The 18783-nt window shown below is 46.4% G+C and overlaps 1 protein-coding gene across 4 annotated transcripts in view; it reads left to right on the forward strand.

The window, feature by feature from the left end:
- Positions 1 to 785: 785 nt before the first annotated feature.
- The window catches only part of LOC116821175 (uncharacterized), a 47975-nt gene continuing 29977 nt past the window's right edge, over positions 786 to 18783 (forward strand). For all 4 annotated transcript variants that reach the window (XR_004372848.2, XM_032774139.2, XM_032774142.2 and 1 more), the window contains exon 1: positions 786 to 1409. Coding sequence is in view for 3 of the 4 variants with exons in the window: in XM_032774139.2 (XP_032630030.1) it covers positions 1071 to 1409 (339 nt within the window). In the remaining variant the exon portion in view is untranslated. The remainder of the gene's footprint in view (positions 1410 to 18783) is intronic.

Raw genomic sequence — 18783 nt, forward strand, 5'->3', positions numbered from 1 at the left:
AGTGCATTTAATTCTAGAATACACATTGTAGATCAAATTCATCCCTGCTGCATGTAACTCCACTGGTTTGAATTAAATTACAGCAGGAACTGAGCTGATCACTTGATTATTTCTTTGACTCCTATCCCCAGTCATAAAATATGCCCTGCACAGTGCGGAGTCTATAAACCTGACATTCTTACTTTCAGTGGGGTCATTTAATCAGTGCTCTCCCACCATATGAATCCACATTTTGAAACACATTAGTCACATTTACCCCAGTATATCTTTCTCTCTCACCATGTGGGCTTCTACATACAGATGTGACACACAATACACAGGGTGTGCCCTGCACAACATCCCTCTCCGCGCTGGACCCATTTGCAGCAACATAAGCATATCTAACCTAAACTCGCTGCACAAACGTTTCTGGTCTGTCATGGCCACCGTAAAGCGTCTGCCATCAGATACGTAACCCCCCCCGCCCCCCCAAGCCTGGCTCAGATCCCTTCCCCATCGCGATTGGCCTGAATCTGTTTAATACCCCTCCTGGGGCTCCGCCACCAACTATCCACGCAGTGTGCTCTAGGGCAGGGGAAGACCGGGCAGCTGGGCGCTTGGGATCCCATTTGCATTTGCAGCGCCACATGCTGCTCTAGAACCCCGCTGGCGCTCGCGGGGGGTTCTAGAACCCGGCCCAGTGAGTTCTAACCGCGGGAGGACAGGGAGAGTGGCCGCTGCTCCCGCTCCATGTGCAGTGCTGGAAACCGGCCGACTCGCAGTTTAGTAGCGCCCTTCAGCCCCCCACTGCGGGAGCAGTGCTAGAACCCGGCGCAGTGCGATCTAGAATGCAGACTCCACTCCCGTTTCTAGGACTCGGTACGTTCTAGAAGGTGCAGGGAGCCGCTCTAGAACCCAGCCGGGAAGCCCCGAGGTTTAGAGACGGGGCTATTCTGGAAGACGCGCCTCCGCGCCAGGTAGCGATCGGCGCTGAGCCGCTTTAGAACCCGCTGGGGCCCGATCTCTGCAGGGGAAGGGGGCGGCGATAGCACCCAGCCAGCAGGGTCCAGAGGGGCCCGCCTGCTGTAGCCATGCTGGAGTCGGCGGTGCGGCTGGCCCTGGGAGCCGGCGAGCTGGTGGCTCCGGGACCGCAGCTCTCGGAGCGGCTGGCCCTGCTGCAGGCGCAGGTGCTCGCTTCCCTCTGGCCCATGCTGCTGCTAGGAGGGGCCGTGGCGTTGCTTGTCCTGTTGGGGATGCTCCGGCGCTGGGACCGGGCGCGGCCGGGCCGCCAGCACAGCGCGGAAGGGGAGGAGGGTGGCGCTGGGTCTGCCAGCTCCGAGGAAGGGCGGCTGCCAGCACCGGCCCCGCGGACACAGAACGGGATAGCTGGGCAGCAGGAGCAAAGGGCGAGGCAGAGCCACAAGACAAAGGTAAGGACCAGCCCGTCCCCTACCCTTCCCCCATCCCAATCTGCCCTTTCCCACTAACCCAACCCCAACACAGGGATCTTCCATCCCAGTGCACTACACCCAGAGTCTGTCCTCTCCCACACAACCTCTAACACAGGATCCTTCCAGTCCAACCCCCTACACAGAGAGTCTGCCCTCTTCCACACAACCCCTAACACGGAGTCCTTCCATCCCAATCCCCTGCACAGAGAGTCTGCTCTCTTCCACACAACCTCTAACACAGGGTCCTTCTGTCTCAATCCCCTACACAGAGAGCCTGCCCTTTTCCACCCAACCCCAACACAGGATCCTTCCATCCCAACCCCCTACACAGAGAGTCTGCCCTTTTCCTTCCATTCCAATCCAGTATACAGAGAGTCTGCCCTTTTCCACACAGCCCCTAACACAGGGTCCTTCCATCACAGTCCCCTACCCAGAGAGTCTGCCCTTTTCCACACAACTCCTAACACAGGGTCTCTCCATCCTAGTCCCCACTGTTGGTGGCCCAGCCTACTCTCAGCACAGGATTCCTCTCTCCCACTCCCCTCTGCAGAGCCCCTCCCATCCCACTCCTCTTCACAAGGGTATCCCAGTAGTGAATCTCGCATCCCCTCTGCTGGGGCCTCATAAAGTTATTTGGTCTCCCAGCCTGGTATCCTGCACAAGGGGCCCTATCCATTTCAAGCACAAGGTTCTCTCTTAGCATAGTTCCCTGCATAGGAGTGTAGGATCCTTCTCTTTCTCCCATTCCATTTGCAGTCCTGGGACCCATCCCATCCTTTCCCCACATCCAATCTCATCTTGCAGCATAGGGTATCACCCTTATTGGCAGGCCAGCTGTCAGATCGCACCCTTCAAAGGGTGTGTTTACAAAGAACTTTTCTACTTTCCTCTGGATAAAGATACATAGTGCAACGTCAGAGCTAGACTCTGCACCCTAATTCATAGGGTAACCTCTATTTACAAACATAAGAGTTAGTGGAACTGCTGAATTAGGTATTATGAGCAGGACTGAGGCGCAGTTCTCAAAGGTATTTAGATGCCTATCTCCCATGGAAATCAATAGGAGTTAAGCACCTACATACTTTAGAGGATCAGGGCCTGAGCTTTTATCTTTCACACTAACTTATATTTCCCAAACAATTTATGGGACAGGACAGGGTTGCCACCTTTCCCATGGTTTCTGGGATTATCCTCCTTTTCTTACTGTTTATATACTTATTATTCATTGCTAAATAAGGGCTAAGTCCTGTTTGTATTGAAGTATGTAGTAAAAGTTCTGTTGGTTTAAATGGTAGTAGGATGGTGGACCTACGCACTAAATGTTTTTATTTGTTGCTTCAAAACTTCATTCTGCAGCATGGCCATGTGATCTTGGTTGCAATGTGATGAGGTTTTGCAGCCATACTGATCATCATGGTCAGGTTTTGATACAATGGGATGGATTTTTGATGCAGCATTGTCACAGTTTGCTCCATTAGGCACTGTGTAAAGCAGAAACCCTCAGCCTGACTTACAGAAAACAGCTGGGTAAAGACACTAGTATGCTAACAAAATGTAAACCATCACAACAGCACATTGTATATAAAATAATAGACGCAACATAGATTTGAACAGTCTGGTCTATTAGTATCATCTGTTAGCTGCTTCATTCTGGGAGATAAGAGAAAAAAAGAGCATATTTGCTGAATTTGTCTTTTAGTATGGTACTTCTGTGGTATCTTTTGCTCTTGCCGATATATATAAATGTGTCAATATTTTCATCAGAACCCCTGTTTTCAGGGATTTATTTACTTGGCCATAAAAGTTACCTTCAGGCTGATTCTTGGCTGTATTATATTTGAATTGGTTAGTTCATTTTCCAAGTATTTTTTTCTTTTGAAAATGAAAACAGCACGCTGGCCTGGTATAATGGGCTAATAGATGTGTGCATTTGTACTGATCACATCACTGAAGTAATCTTAAAGTAATTGTCCGTGTAAACAGAATGAGAAGAAATTTCAGCAAATATGTTACATCGACATTGGTAACTGTTTTCCAGATCAGCAGAGTTTAGCTCTAAACTGTGGATTTTATCCTTCTCTGAGTCATCCCAGCATGCACTCTGCTGGTGATGTTACTGTGAGTGGAAGCCTTTTTTATACAAAGTAGTATCATGGTTTTATTATCATCAGTGCTGAAGAATTTGTTCTGGTTGTAAATAATCTGAAAATACAATTTTGGCAGAAACACTGACTATTGGGGCTGGAGGGGGGTGGTACTGGAGATCTAAATTATTCCTGGAGGTGAGCATGTTATTTGAGCAGGCACTTCCTAGGTCTGAATAACGGGGGAAAAGGTAAATTAAAATGATACATTTGCTCACCTGCTGTTACCAAGCTACGGTTTCCATCATTAATCTCTTTTTTGGTGCAATTGGTTCTTGCTTTCACACTGGCTCCTTAAGGGTCAGATTCTACCAACCTTACTGATGTTGACTAGCACCTTACTCTATGGGCAGCCCCATCAAAATTGATCTGAGTGTACATGTGGCAAATTATGGACCTAAAGGGGACAGGGGTGGGGAAGAAAGAGAGAACAGGAAAAATAACCTAAGAAGAAAAAAAACCTCTCATGCTTGATTAAATGAAAAATAGTGCTCATACCAAAACTGTATGCTGCCCTTTCTGCTTGCTTGCCTCATTCCTTTTCTCTTTCCTCACTCCACACTGTCATTTGTCATTTTTCATTGTCTTACCTGTATAATCTGGAATGTAATATCCTTGAAGCAGGGACCTTATCTTCTAATATGTATGTGAAGTGCATTGTGCACCTAGAGAACCACATATTAACTAGGCTTGGCAGGATTTGATTTTATAATTTTGATGTTTATTTTCAAGCATTTTTTATTTTTATCAATTTAAATGTTCAAATGTGCAAAATTACGGGGTTGACATTTTTTTTTCTGATTTTTATTGATTTTAAACTTTCACAATGGCAGGAAGTTATGGGGGGCAGACAATGGGTGACATGGTTAGACATTAATTATTTAATTACAGCAGATGAGAGTCAAAAAGTTAAGTTAAAGCTTTATAACCATTAAAACACACATAGTCAACAGCACCTGTCAAAATATACAGAGTAAAGAGCCTTAAATAAAACTCAAGCAGCATTTTTCTTACTTTGTTTATCTGTAAGTTTAGATTATTATTGATGGAAATATTTTTTGTTGGTTTGTATGTGTAGGGTGAAATTGACGTTTACCGATAAAAATGTAATCCTTCCAAGCCTATATATAACTGAATGATGGTAATCATTTAGAATTCAGTAGTTAATGCTGAAGTTGCAGAACACCTTTAATATATTGAAATTAGCATATCAAGAACTATATTAAAACAGTGCCAGAGATTATAAGAAGCAAAGAATTTCACAATTAATAATGAAACATCAAGATGTAAGGAATAGCATAAGCCGGAGTGTGCAGATATTAAATGATAATACCCCATCTTTGGTGCATGCTGAGATATGAGGCCAAAGACAAAATGCCTCCAGCACTCAGGTGTGTTGATATATCACAGCAGCCAAACATCTGCGTATCCTGGAGTGTGTAATTCTGCTGATAAAGTTGAGATTTTTAATTAACCCCCTTTCCCCAAGGTGGTTAATTATCTTTTCCAGTTTTGGAATGTGTGCGTGCCAGTGTTTTCCAGGCCATCGTCCCCTGTCCAGGAGTCTGCATTGTTACATTTGCCCAGTTAGCTGATGCCCTGCTAGCTAGAGGTCTAGTTAACTGCTTTCATATTAATATACTGGTAACTCAGGTATTGCGTGCTTGCTGTGCATGCCATGTGCCTCAGACTGCCACTGCACTCTACAAAGAGAGCACAACAATGCCCTCTGCTGATCTCTGTTGTTCCCTGCTGGCATGCTGCTCCCAGCTGCAACTCTGAGTGCCACCAGCCCATTTCCCACTCTTCCCCTAAAATCCTGCCCTGGCTGCTAAGGGTATGTCTACACTGTGATTAAAAAAACCTGCTGCACCAAGTCTCAGAGCCTGGGTCAGCCGAGTTGTGGGGCTATAAAATTGCAGTGTAGACATTTGGGCTTGGGCTGGAGCCCTTGAATCTGAGACCTGCCAAGCCCGAACATCTGCACTGCAATTTTATAGCCACGCAGCCTGAGTTAGCTGACCTGGGCCAGACGTTGCCATGCCACTGGTCTTTTATTGCTGTGTAAACATATCCTGAAGACAGCTACATGGTGTCATCCATCCTAGCATCAGTGGCAGTGCTGTGGTGCTCCTGTAGTTGTGCTCTCTAACCTAGGTGAACGTGCTCAAGAGCAGTCACATTATCATCCTAAAAATGTCAGTGCCTCTAGTTATCTGGCCATCTGTCTGTCTTTCATACTGCAGAGTAATATGGTGGCATGAGCACCAGCTTCAAGAGGAATATTGTGTATCAAGATAAGAACCAAATCAGAATTTCTCCTTCAGCACATCTGAAGTGTGTACATGTAAAAGCGCATGGCCATCCTTTCCTGTCAATCTCAAAGGAATGCCATGCCCCCTCACTGTTTCGTTCTGCAAAAGGCAGTCTGGAACAAGGGGAAATTAGCGGTGTTTGGTCCCCTGGCCCTCTGAGTAGGGCTGGGCAGTAATCACGCTCTGGGGCTCAAGCCTTCTGACAAGGGGGAGCCCCAAATGGTTTCAGGCTCTGGCCCTCAGGCAGGGCAGAGCAATGAATAGTCTAGCGTCCTAGTTCTGGTGGACAGTAGGCTAACATAGACCCCCCTGCCCTAAGGAAAGGAGGCTGCCACCTCAGAATTGGGGTGGAAGGGGGACCCGGGTCCCCCAGACTCCACTGAGTCCCATCCCAGGGCCCTAAGAGTGGCAGAGTGTTCCACCATTGGGTTAGCGGAGAATCCAGCTGCAACATGCTTACCTGTCTTCAGGCAGCAACACAGTCAGACTACAGTCAGCTGTCCCTGGGCTACTTCTTCCCCTCCCCTGAGAGCATACACGCATCCATGGGTCATCCTCCATCTCCCTGGGATATGCTGCCAATGGTAGTCCCAGCAGCTCCTCGAAGTCTGGAGTGGTGAGATGCTCTGGAAGCTCAGGCAAGTCCTCAGGGCAGCAGATATCCTTTCAGTGTCCTGCTCCGGTACTAGGGGAGAAGCATCTGTCTCCCTCAGCAGCTCCAGCACAACTGAGCTGCAGGGCCCACCTTTTATACTTCCTGTTCCTGTCTTGCCCTTCTGCTTCCCGTAGAGCGAACATGGCTTTCTTGGTCCTGCCCACCGGGGGGCAGGCGGTGATTCCTCCCTGTCAATCTCAGAGAGAGGCTACACCCCCTCACTACAGTACATTATACAAATTTTGTACAAATGTAATTCCAGCCAGATTAGAGAATGCTGCATTCATGTTTCTTAAAACCGTCATCATAATTATATGAACAAAAATTAAGTGTGGTCACATTGTGAATACACATCACAAGTTGCACTGTGACTTTGTTGTTGTCACAATTTATAACTTACCATGAGTGGTGATGGAGGGATCAGTCTCTTTCCCCACAGCCTCTCCCTTTCCCTAATAAAGAGTTTTTCAGGAAATAGTAACAAGAAGTGCCAAGAGTCATCAGGGCTGAACTATGCTGTGGTTGTTCTTTTTAGTTTAAAATTCTCTGGATCAGTCTTCAAAACGGTCAGTTCAAAGAGGCACTTTTGTTGGGAAGTCTAGTGTTATCCTCCCTTGGGTATTTTTTTAAATATGTGCAATCTGGTGCAGTCCATAGAGCAAATATTTGCTTTTCAGAAGTATCTTTATAAGCTGATGGTTTAGCAGTACCAGAAGTGGGGATGACCTGCTTCTACTCCAGAGGCATGGAAACAGGCCTGCCAACAGCAATTCCAGGCCCCAGGACAGAACAGTCAATGGGTCCCCACGCACACAAAAGCCGCACCCGCACAGACACAGTCTGCCTGACATTTGGGCGGTGCTGCGCCTGTGCTGGCTGCGCTTCTGGGCGTGCTCTTCTGGCACAGCCAGGGCTTTTACGTGCCTGCCCAGTAGGGTTGCCAACTGTCTAATCGTGCAAACCCAAAGACCCTTGCCCTGCCCCTTCCCTGAGAACATGTCCCTGTCCCACCCCTTCTCCAAGGCCCCACCCCCTGTTCACTCCATCCCTCCTCCCTCCATCGCTCACCCTCCCCCACCCTCACTCACTTTCACCAGGCTGGGGCAAGAGGTTGAGTGTGGTAGGGCGTTCGGGGTGCAGATTCTGGGGGGGAGTTTGGGTCCAGGAGAGGGTGTGGGCTCTGGGAGTGAATTTGTGTGCGAGGTGAGAGCTCTAGGCTGGGGCAGGAGGTTGGGGTGCAGGAGGGGGTAAGGGGATTGGTACTTACCTCAGGCGGCTCCCTAAAGCGACTAGCACACCCCTCTGGTAGTGACTCCTAGGCAGTGGGCACAGTGGGTCTCCGTGCGCCGCTGCCTGCAGGCACTGCCCCTGCAGCTCCCATTGGCTGCAGTTCCCGGCCAATGGGAGCTGCGGAGTCAGTGCTTGGGGAGGGGGCAGCATGTGGAGACCCCCTCCCCAGGGGTTGCAGGGACATGACGGCCGCTTGCAGGAGCGCCGTGCAGTGAGGGTGGGCAGGAAGCCTGCCTTAGTCCTGCTGTGGTGCTGGTGGCTCCCAGACCCTTTCAAATCACTTGGGCACCTGGCAGTTGCCTTCTTTGTTGTCCTCCCTCTCCTCCCCATCAGCTGGCCTGCATGGAAATATTCCCATTTTCCCACCCTTTCCTTTTAAGCTCTGGTCTAGATGCAGATTAAATTTGATTGCTAAGTGTTATTGTATCATCTACCTTGGGTGGGAATTGCTTGAATCAATGTCATGGGAAGTGGTCTAGTTGCCCCTGTAAAATTACCTCTTTATCCCTTACTGAAATGTTTTTAATTAGTTAACACTTCCCAGTCAATAACAATAGATTTCTTTATCCCTGGGGCTAGGGTTTTGGAGAGCACTTTTGCCTCTTTACCTGACATCAAATCAGACCATTATATCCAGAAAGACCATGAGGAATCACTCCTCTTCCCTTAGTTAGTGGATCATGCTCTGCATGATTTTGGGGGAGGTGGCCAGTAGGAGAGGGCTGGAGCTGGGGGACACGTCCTGTATGGGTTATCATCTCCTGGCAAACCCATAGGGTTTCCCTTGGGATTCCCTTCAACATTCAATGCAGACAGTTGCAGCACTAATTCCCACTGCTTGTCGTGTGTCCTCACTCATTGCCTTATAAAACTCATGGTTCCTCCCGGGGAAGCGCAGGGGAACAGGCTTCCCATGTGGATGCCCCCAGATCTGTGGAGTTTTCCTGTGGCTCTCAGGACATCCGAAGTACTTGGAGGGCCAGGTCTCCTTCTTCCTCTGCCAACCTTCCCAGGAGGAGGAAAAAGAAGCTCCATGTCCACTCTGCAGTTTCCCAAGTAATTTTCCCTTCCTAGAAAGGGCGGATGATTTAGCTCAAGATGATTTTGAGGGTGAGGGCAACATTGTAGTTTATATATATAGTGATCATACATTCCTCTGTCTTGGATGGAGAGTCCTTCTCCTTTCTTTGCTAGTTAACACAGCATCTCTCTGTTGCTTCCTATTTAGACCTTAGTGGAAACTGCCATAGTATTATCTTTTCTCTCTGGGTACTAGGAGTAATTTCCCTTGAAGCCAATGCCCAGGCTGCCTCCCTCATTGACTCTCACTGCCAAGAAAACATCCTCTTTCCTTTCAGAATTTCAGGCTTGTTGTTTCTCATTCACCTGGTTCCCTTCAGTTCAGGGAACAAATAGTCTCTCATGCTTGGGTCTGTTATTATGGCAGTGCAATGTGATCACAGCCCAGCTGGCCAGAATGTCTGCTTTCAGCTATGAAAATTTGATTAGCAAATAATTAAACTCATGCTGCTTTATTTCCCAAAAGACTGCTTGTCATGCAGATTGTTCAGTGTCTGTTGTTGTAGCACTATGCAATTGTGCTGTGGCAGTACTCTAGAATAGTTACACCATGATTAAGGCTGTATTTCTTTAACCAGGAGAGGAAAGTGGGCTATTTGTCATAGAGCAGAACGGTAGATTGTAGGAGGGCAATGTGAAAAATATCATAAGCTCAGTTTTAATGGCTGATACCCAAATGAGGCTAGAAATCTTCAAGTGGATGCCTGAAGAAATTCAGAATTCCCATTTGCTTTCTAGCTTGCTGGATTTTTCCTTTGGAAAAACTGAAAAATGAAAGGATTTCTTGTTCAGAAACAAAACAGATTTCAATAAAGTTGACTTAAATGTTCTAGAATTTCTACTGGTAGACTCTTAAGGTGAGAGACCTGTAACAGAGTGTGAATTTTAAAAAGGAATTTAGTCTGCGTGGGAGAGGGACTACAAGTGAAGTTCTCTCTGTGCATCATATCAATCCCACTTAAAACCTTGTGCTGGCCCTCTGCACAGGGGTAAATTTCACCCAAATGGAATAAAATTTATAGGAAATAATTAGTAGGAATAAATAGCTCATTACTAGAGTGGAAAGAAGATAATATTTGTGGAGCTGCAGGGATCAGGACTAAAATCTGTGGTGTTCAGTATATGTATAAACCTGGAAGAAGACGTGAAGTGGTAAAACTTGGTCACTGCAGAAACCTAGTTAACATTGAAGTGGACTGTGAAGAATTCCAGGAATACCTAACAATTACTTTAAGTGAGTAATACAATAGAAGCTTACATCCAGTATAGAAAACTGTAGATTAAAGCACATTGGAACGAACAGCTTCAGTTATTTAGAAACACTGATGGGTTTGGAATTAGTTGTAAGCTTTGACTTAGAAGACCTAATTCTCTAAGAATTACACACGTAATTAAAGATGTTTGCTTAATATACATCATGAATTAAAAATTTAATCAGCTTTTAGATCACAGTAAGAAGATGATAAAGAAAAATGATACTTAAAATACTATAATATCATTACATATAAATTGATGGTATATTACCTAGAATACCACATTATCACTAGAAAAGGACCTAACAGGAATAGGAATGATCTAGAGCAGGGGTTCTCCCCGGCTTTGGGGAAGCTAGCCCGCTTGCCCTGCCCCTTCTGCCCAAGGCCCCACTCCCCCACATGCCGGAGCCCTGAAACACCCCTCCCCTGAAAAAGGAGAAGCCTGGAGGGGCCTCCGTAACTGGAGGAGCCCTGGCCCGCCCACCCCAGCCACATCGGGCCACAGAGCCATAACAAGGAATTTTTGTGCCTGAGACAAGGGCCGGCTCCAGGCTCTTTGGTGGCGGGTCCCTGAGTCCCTGTAGGAGGGAAGGAATTGCTGCCGAATTGCTGCCGCCACCGCTTCGTTAATTCTTCGGTGGCAATTCGATGGCAGGTCCCTGAGTCCCTCTCGGAGAGAAGGACCCGCCGCCGAATTGCCGCTGAAGAATGACTGAAGCAGCGGTGGCAATTTGGTGGCAGGTCCTTCCCTCCGACAGGGACTCAGGGATTTGCCGCTGAAGCACTGCTGATCGTGGTAGAGCTGCGCCTCTCCTCTTTGCGCGCCCAAGACAAGTGCCTCACTCGCCTCACCCTTGTTACGGCACTGTTGGGCCGAGCCACTGCCACCGGCCACCCCTCCGCTCCCCGAGCACCAGGTTGCACTGTCAGCTTCTCTGAGTTCTGGGCTTGCCCCAGTACCGGGCCGAGCTGCCGGCCCTCCTGCCCCTGACACACACAACCCAGCCCCCCCCACCCCCAAGCGCTGGGCCAGCCCCAGTGCCCCTGAAGGCCCTCCCCCGCCCGAGCTGATGGCTCCCACCACTGGTCCAGTGCCAGGCTGGCCACCCGAGCAGACCAGCCCCAGCCACAGCGCCGGGCCAAGCTTCCTCACTCCGCTAGCTGCTGGCTCTCAGTCCCTGCATCCCTCCTCACTTCCTTGTCTCTGAGGAGGAGGGACGCAGTGAGCAGCGAGGAACTCAGGGGAGAGAGGGGTGTGGAGGAGACATGATGGCAGGCAGGCACAGGCAGCACAGCAGCAGGCGGGGTCTCGGGGAAGGGACGGGGCCACTATGGCCCAGGGTGTCTGGCGATGGGTCTTCCCTGGCCTATTATACCCACAACCCATGTTCTGAGGTCCCTTCAACATGCTATAAAAGACACCGCGGTCCGCCTGTGCCACAACTACTGTTTTTCTGCATATAAAAGCCAGGGCTCTTGTTAGAAGGTAGCAAGTAGCGCAATTTAAGTTTAATGCCAGCCCTGCTTGATGGACCCCCTGAAAACTGATTGTGGCCCTCCACTGGGCCCCAGACCTGTAGTTGGGAACCAGTGGTCTAGAGTGGACCAAATATTATTGAGACAAAGAGACTGTGCAGAAGAGAGAAATACACAGCTGCTCTGGTGACAGCTTTCCTTCCTGTTCTGCTATGATTGAGCTATATAAAATAGTGAAAGAGGAGGCAGCAGGGGGAGAGGAGGTACTGAACATTTTCTGTAATGCAAAAAGAGAAAGGCAACCAATTTAAAACAAATATAGGAACATTTTTTAAAAGCATGCAATTAACCTGTTGGACTCCCTGCTGAAAAAGGTGTCTTAGTCATATTTAAAACAGCATCTAGCTCTTGAATTCTGCACCAAAAATTTAAAATTCTGTGCGCAACATTCTGCAAAATTCCACATATTTTATTTGTCAAAATAACATAATATAATCATGCCAGTTTCAAATATTTTGGTAATTTAATTAAAAATACCTTTCAGTAAGTATGTCTCTAACAATACAGACGACAAAAAAGATTCAGAAAATGTTTTGGTTTTTTTTGACAAATAGATTCCTTACTGGACATATTAATACGGAACTTTGAGTAATAATTAGTTTAAACTACAATACAGAAATGTATTTCCTGCACCCCTCAGAAGCAGTGCAAAGGTTTGGAGGAATCAGGGGTAACGGAGGAGCTGAGGGAGAGGGAAGTAATTGCTGGGAAGGAGCCTGAGTGTGAACTTGGAGTGTTGTTGGGTGTGGGGGTGGGAGAATTATGGAAAAGTTTTTTTGGGAAAGGGGAGAGATTGTTAGGGAGCCTCCCCCATGCAGACCCTGGCTGACCTGTAGCCTTTCTCATTCAGTCAGGCACATCTGCCTCTGTTCATGTATGTTTCTGTACTCTACCATCACCACGTGTCCCTGCACCCCAAGTCAGCCACCCCTGCCCCCCATCCCCATGTGTCTCTGCACCCCCACTCCCATTCAGTCCATACCCCAATCTGTCCCCCACAGCTGCCCCTTCTGAATCCCCTTCTGACACACCCCGGCAGCCCTATGTGTTTCATGCTGTCCATCTTCTCATATCTGGTTCCTCCTGACTTGGCCCCACGGGCAGGGTGTTGTGTGGAATGCAGCCTCTTCTCTTTCCTATATGCAGATGGAGCCCATCTCACCTGAGATGAGCTTGCTGTCTGTTCTGGTGCCACATCTGCCTCTGGTGGGTGAAACTACAGGCGCTTTCAGATGAATGTATTTTCTGCTGAAAAAAAAATTCTGCATAGCACATGAATTCTGCATGTGCGAAGTGGCACAGAATTCCTAAGAACATAAACATAAGAACATAAACATAAGAATGGCCATACTGGTTCAGACCAAAAATCCATCTAGCCCAGTATCCTGTCTTCTGACAATGGCCAGTGACAGGTACTTCAGAGGGAATGAACACAACATGTAATCATCAAGTGATCCATTCCCTCTCACCCATTCTCAGGTTCTGGCAGACAAAGGCTCGGAACACCATCCCTGCCCATCCTGGCTAATAGCCATTGATGGACCTATCCTCCAGGAACCCTGTTATAGTCTTGGCCTTTACAGTATCCTCTGGCAAAAAGTTCCATAGGTTGACTATGCGTAGTGTGAAAAAAAATACTTTCTTTTGTTTGTTTTAAATCTGATGTCTATTAATTTCGTTTGGTAACCCCTAGTTCTTATGTTACCATGCTGCTCAAAAGTGGCAGGAGCTGCAGAGCTGCCCAGAGCGCTGGTGCCAGTGGCTCGGCACGCTGCAGCTCTGTGAGGAGTGGGGGCAGAAGTGCGGGAGGGGCCAGGGGAGCCTCCCCAGCTGGGAGCTCAGGCGGGCCGGAGACAGGATGGTCCAACCTGCGAACCGGAGTTGTTTGCCCACCTGCCTGCCCCTTTAACAGCCGGTTCTACACTGGCTTCTAAATTTAACAACCGGTTCTTGAGAACTGGTGGGAACTGGCTTCAGCTCACCACTGCCTCAGTCATATTTCCCCTTAGTTGTCTCTTTTCCAAGCTGAACAGCCCTCATTTTTGAAATCTCTTTCGCATGGAACCTGTTCCATACTCCTAATCATTTTTGTTGCCCTTTTCTGAACCTTTTCCAATTCCAGCATATCTTTTTTGAGATGGGGTGACCATATCTGCATGCAGTATTCCAGATGTGGGTGTACCATGGATTTATAAAGAGGCAATATGATATTTTCTGTCTTATTATCTATCCCTTTCTTAATGATTCCCAACATTCTGTAAGCTTTTTGACTGCTGCTGCACATTGAGTGGATGTTTTCAGAGAACTATCCACAGTGACTCCATGATTTCTTTCCTGAGTGGTAACAGCTAATTCAGATCCCATCATTTTATATGTATAGTTGGAATTACATTTTTCAATGTGCATTACTTTACATTTATCAACATTGAATTTAATCTGCCATTTTTTTTGCCCAGTTAGCCAGTTTTGTGAGTTCCCTTTGTAACTCTTCACAATCCGCTTTGGACTTAATTATATTGAGTAGTTTTATATCATCTGCAATTTTGCCACCTCGCTGTTTACCCCTTTTTCCAGATCATTTATGAATATGTTGAACAATAGTGGTCCCAGTAGGAGATGCTGGGGGACACCACTATTTACCTCTCTCCGCTCTGACCAAACTGACCATTTATTCCTACCCTTTGTTTCCTATCTTTCAACCAGTTACTGATCCATGAGAGGACCTTCCCGCTTATCCCATGATAGGTTACTTTGCTAGAGCCTTTGGCGATGGACCTTGTCAAAGGCTTTCTGAAAATCTAAGTACCTTATATCCACTGGATCCCCCTTGTCCACATGCTTGTTGACCCCCAAAAGAATTCTAGTAGATTGATGGGCATAATTTCCCTTTACAAAAAACATCTTGACTCTTCCCCAACAAATTGTGTTTATTTACGTGTCTAATCATTCTGTTCTTTACTGTAGTTTCAACCAATTTGCCCTCTACTGAAGTTAGGCTTATCTGCCTATAATTGCCAGGATTGCCTCTGGAGCCCTTTTTAAAAAATTGGCATCACATTAGCTATCCTCCAGTCTTCTGGTACAGAAGCTGATTTAAATGACAGGCTACATACCACGGTCAGTAGTTCTGCAGTTTCACATTTGAGTTCCTTCAGAACTCTTGGGAGAATACCATCTGGCCCTGATGATTATTATTGTTTAATTTATCACTTTTTTCCAAAACCTCCTCTAATGACACCTCAATCTGGGACAGTTCCTCAGATTTGTCACCTAAAAAGAATGGCTCCAGTTGGGGAATCTCCATCACATCCTCAGCTGTAAAGACCAATGCAAATAATTCATTTAGTTTCTCTGCAATGGCCTTATCCTCTTTGAGTGCTCCTTTAGCATCTCGAATGTCCAGTGACCCCACTGGTTGGTTAGCATGCTTCCTGCTGCTCATATGCTTACAATTTTTTTACCCCAGGAGTAGATAATAAAGATAAGGGCATTTCGTCCTTTTGTTTCAGAGTAAGGTTAGTCACATGCTGGGGTTAGGCAATTATTTCCTCTGTGGATATCATAGCATACTTAGATGTATTATATAGGGAAAGTGTATTTTCCTTGAAAACACATGCATTGGCCATCATTGAAGACATTAATAATTATTTGTTAAGCGCTGATGGTGTGCTCAGTGTACAAGACCCAGAAGAAAGTATGGGGCCAAATTTTTTACTTTGATCTGACCCTTGGTGGGCAAAGGGGGTGGAAAACTAGTGGCTCTCTTCACCATAGTGCAATCCCCAACTGGCGAAAGAGTTGGCGTAGCCAGCTCCTATATCACCTCACCATGCAGATTCCAGCATAGTGTATCAAGGATGGGACAGGACATGACCAGAATACTGTTGTGTAACATCCCACTGTAGTTTACAGCAGTCCTAAACTACACTGGGGCTAGGCTTGGCATAGAACTGGTCCGGAAAGATGGAGCTGCAACCCTCTCCTTACTTTTCCCTTTCACCCGCTTAGTTGTGTGCAGTGGATGTGGGCACAGCTGGGAATCCGGGCCTATGGTTCATGCCCTGAGTAGCTAACATACTAAATTAACCTCGATGAGGATGCCAGACTAGGTTGCATATTGGAGGTTCCTGACTGGCAATCCTGTGGTTATTGGAGACCAACTCTAAGCCATCATGTGTCTGATATCTTGGGTTATAACTGAAAAATCCAGTTTAGGTATCTGGTCAGAAATTGATACCAGCTACTGATGAAACAGACCTAGTTCTAGAGGTGCTCTTTTACTGTGCCCACCTACATTCATTGTATTTTCTATTTAAAAAGCCTCCCTCGCAGAAGATGGTATCTCCTGTATTATCTGGTATATTTTTAAACTATATTTGATACTCTTAAAAATGGAACAGAATGGTGGGGGGAGGAGGAGGACCCAGAAAAGCAGCATCAATGTGTTTGTATTCCATGATTGTATTCTGGTCAGCAGCAACCTGGCACACATGCCCTCTCTCTGCCGTGCATAGGACTATAAACTACATGAGTGTGCATGGGAGCGTGTTTAGAGGTCCTGGTCCTAGTGGAGGGGTGAACATTCAGAAACACATTGCATGGCATGTCTTGTAAAAATGTCCCCTGCGCCTCTCTCCAGGGCTACATAATAAAGTTGAATCAATAATTGCAAAAAAGCCACAAAGGATTAGTGATAGAGAGAGAAAGCATCACCTTTATATAAAGGAGAAAAGGCAGCTCACCACCCTGTGCATCACAAACCCAATGGCCATAGAGTCAGAAAAGCCTTCAAATTGCCCCAGGAAAAGAGGAATGCAATTTAATATGCTACTGTATATAATTCCATAAAAGGCCATGGAATTGCACGTGTTTGAATTTATTTAGAATTGTACTAGTGGATTTATACAATTGTTTAATCCAGTTTATCTCTGACTGCATAAAAAACAATATTTTCCTCCAAGAATGAGGAAAGGCATCAATCTACATTTATTCATTTATTTGCAATGATTCCAGTAACGGTAAAAGCAGCAAAGAATCCTGTGGCACCTTATAGACTAACAGCCATATAGGAGCATGAGCTTTCGTGTGTGAATGCATCCGACGAAGTGAGTATTCACCCACGAAAGCTCATGCTCCTATATGGCTGTTAGTCTATAAGGTGCCACAGGATTCTTTGCTGCTTTTACAGATCCAGACTAACACGGCTACCCCTCTGATACATGAGTAACAATACATTACATCAAATAATTATTTTTTTTCTCAAAACAACCAAACAGTGCCATAAATTAACGTGGCCAAAAATGAAACCTAGGGGCCCTGACAAGGAAGGAAAGGGTAGGAGGGACTTCCAGAGCTGTAGGGCCAGCTCGGTGACCAAAATGGGGGCAGAACAAAATGAGAGACGTAGAATATTATTTGGAGGTCTAACTGGCATAATATCATGGCGAGGGCAAGAAAGCATGTCATAAGAACAGCCATACTGGGTCAGACCAGTGGTCCATCTAGAGATCATTAGTGAGTGTGATGGAATGTAGAAACCCCACACTGGAGAGGAATGAGTCATGGAGCTGTTCTTGGCCCACACATCTGCAAAGTCTGCACAACCTGGAAAAGGAGCTTAACAATGGGAGCAGAGTAGCTCAGATGTGGGCAGGCAGTGGAGGTGAGCTGACTTGGGAAGGAGCACCACAGGGAATGCTTGCTTCCTCAGATCAAGTCTGCAAAGGAGGGACTGGTGACTCTTTGAAGGTCAGAAACTCTATTGTGTTGTTCAGTTCTTTGCTTTACCCTGTGGGAAGAGAGGGGTCTGGTAGGAAGTGATCCAGGAGGCAGCAGCATAGATTGATCTACCTAATCACCATAGTATTGAGGACTGAGAATTAACTCTGGAAAATGTGGGAACAGACTACAGCACCAGTTTTGCAGAGTGAGCTATGTGGGGCAGAGCCCCCCTAATTTCAGTAGGTTTATGTGCAGGGTGCTATGTAGATAATTCTCTTTGCAAGGTCAGGGCCCTAAGCTGTGCTAGTCCAGAGTTAGTGGTATAGGAATGACTGTGAAAGCAATTGGCCCAGCAATGAATAAATGTCTCTATTGATAAAACTATAAGGGAATTGCAATTTCTTGTTGGTGATCATTCATTATCATGGAGATCATTTCTTATTTACCCAGGATATCTGGAGTCTAAAAAATCAGCATCAGTTCAATTCTCAGAGGAAAGGGGAAAGCAGATGGTGGAATGTGGTAGCAACTTCTCCTTTACCAGAAGGATTGCAGGGAGCCAGCACATCCTGAAACCTGGGTAGCTCTGGGAGGAGCGGGTGGTATGCTAGGAGAGCTAAGGGAGATGCCAATACAGTGCATTCCTTTGGCAGCCTCCATTGGTGGGGGTTTTGCAGTATCCCAGGGAGAAATGACAGATTCCCTTCTGTGCCAGAACCTTAAGGAAGAGTAGTGTGCATTGTCCGTCCCAAAGAGATGTGGGCCTTGCTATCTCAAGCTATATCCGGCTGAAGTTTGTAGTCTTCTTGTAATTCAAATTAATTAATTGCCAAAGAGTTTGAGTTAGCCAGTATATGCTTATCTAGACGTTCCACAAACACTTGTGGTTTACTCTAGTGGTATGTCTAGACGAGGGGTTGGCAACCTTTCAGAAGTGGTGTGCCAAGTCTTCATTTATTCACTCTAATTTAAGGTTTCGCATGCCAGTAATACCTTCTAAAAATGTTAAAATGTCTCTTTCTACAAGTCTATAATATATAACTAAACTATTGTTCTGTGTAAAGTAAATAAGGTTTTTAAAATGTTTAATTTTAAATAAAATTTCTTAAATTAAAATGCAGAGCCCCTCGGACCAGTGGCCAGGACCCGGGCAGTGTGAGTGCCAGTGAAAATCAGCTTGCGTGCCGCGTTCGGCACACGTGCCATAGCTTACCTACCCCTGGTCGAAACATAACCTAGAGTCCACCTCAACCAGCTAATACACATTAAAATACACAGTAAAATCACCCTGTCTGTTTTAAAATGTGTTGACTGGTTCACTTTTTATCCTGGTCTAGACATACTCTAGGGTAAACC

This window comes from Chelonoidis abingdonii, chromosome 3 (genome assembly GCF_003597395.2).
Source record: "Chelonoidis abingdonii isolate Lonesome George chromosome 3, CheloAbing_2.0, whole genome shotgun sequence".
NCBI classification, from domain to species: Eukaryota; Metazoa; Chordata; order Testudines; family Testudinidae; genus Chelonoidis; species Chelonoidis abingdonii.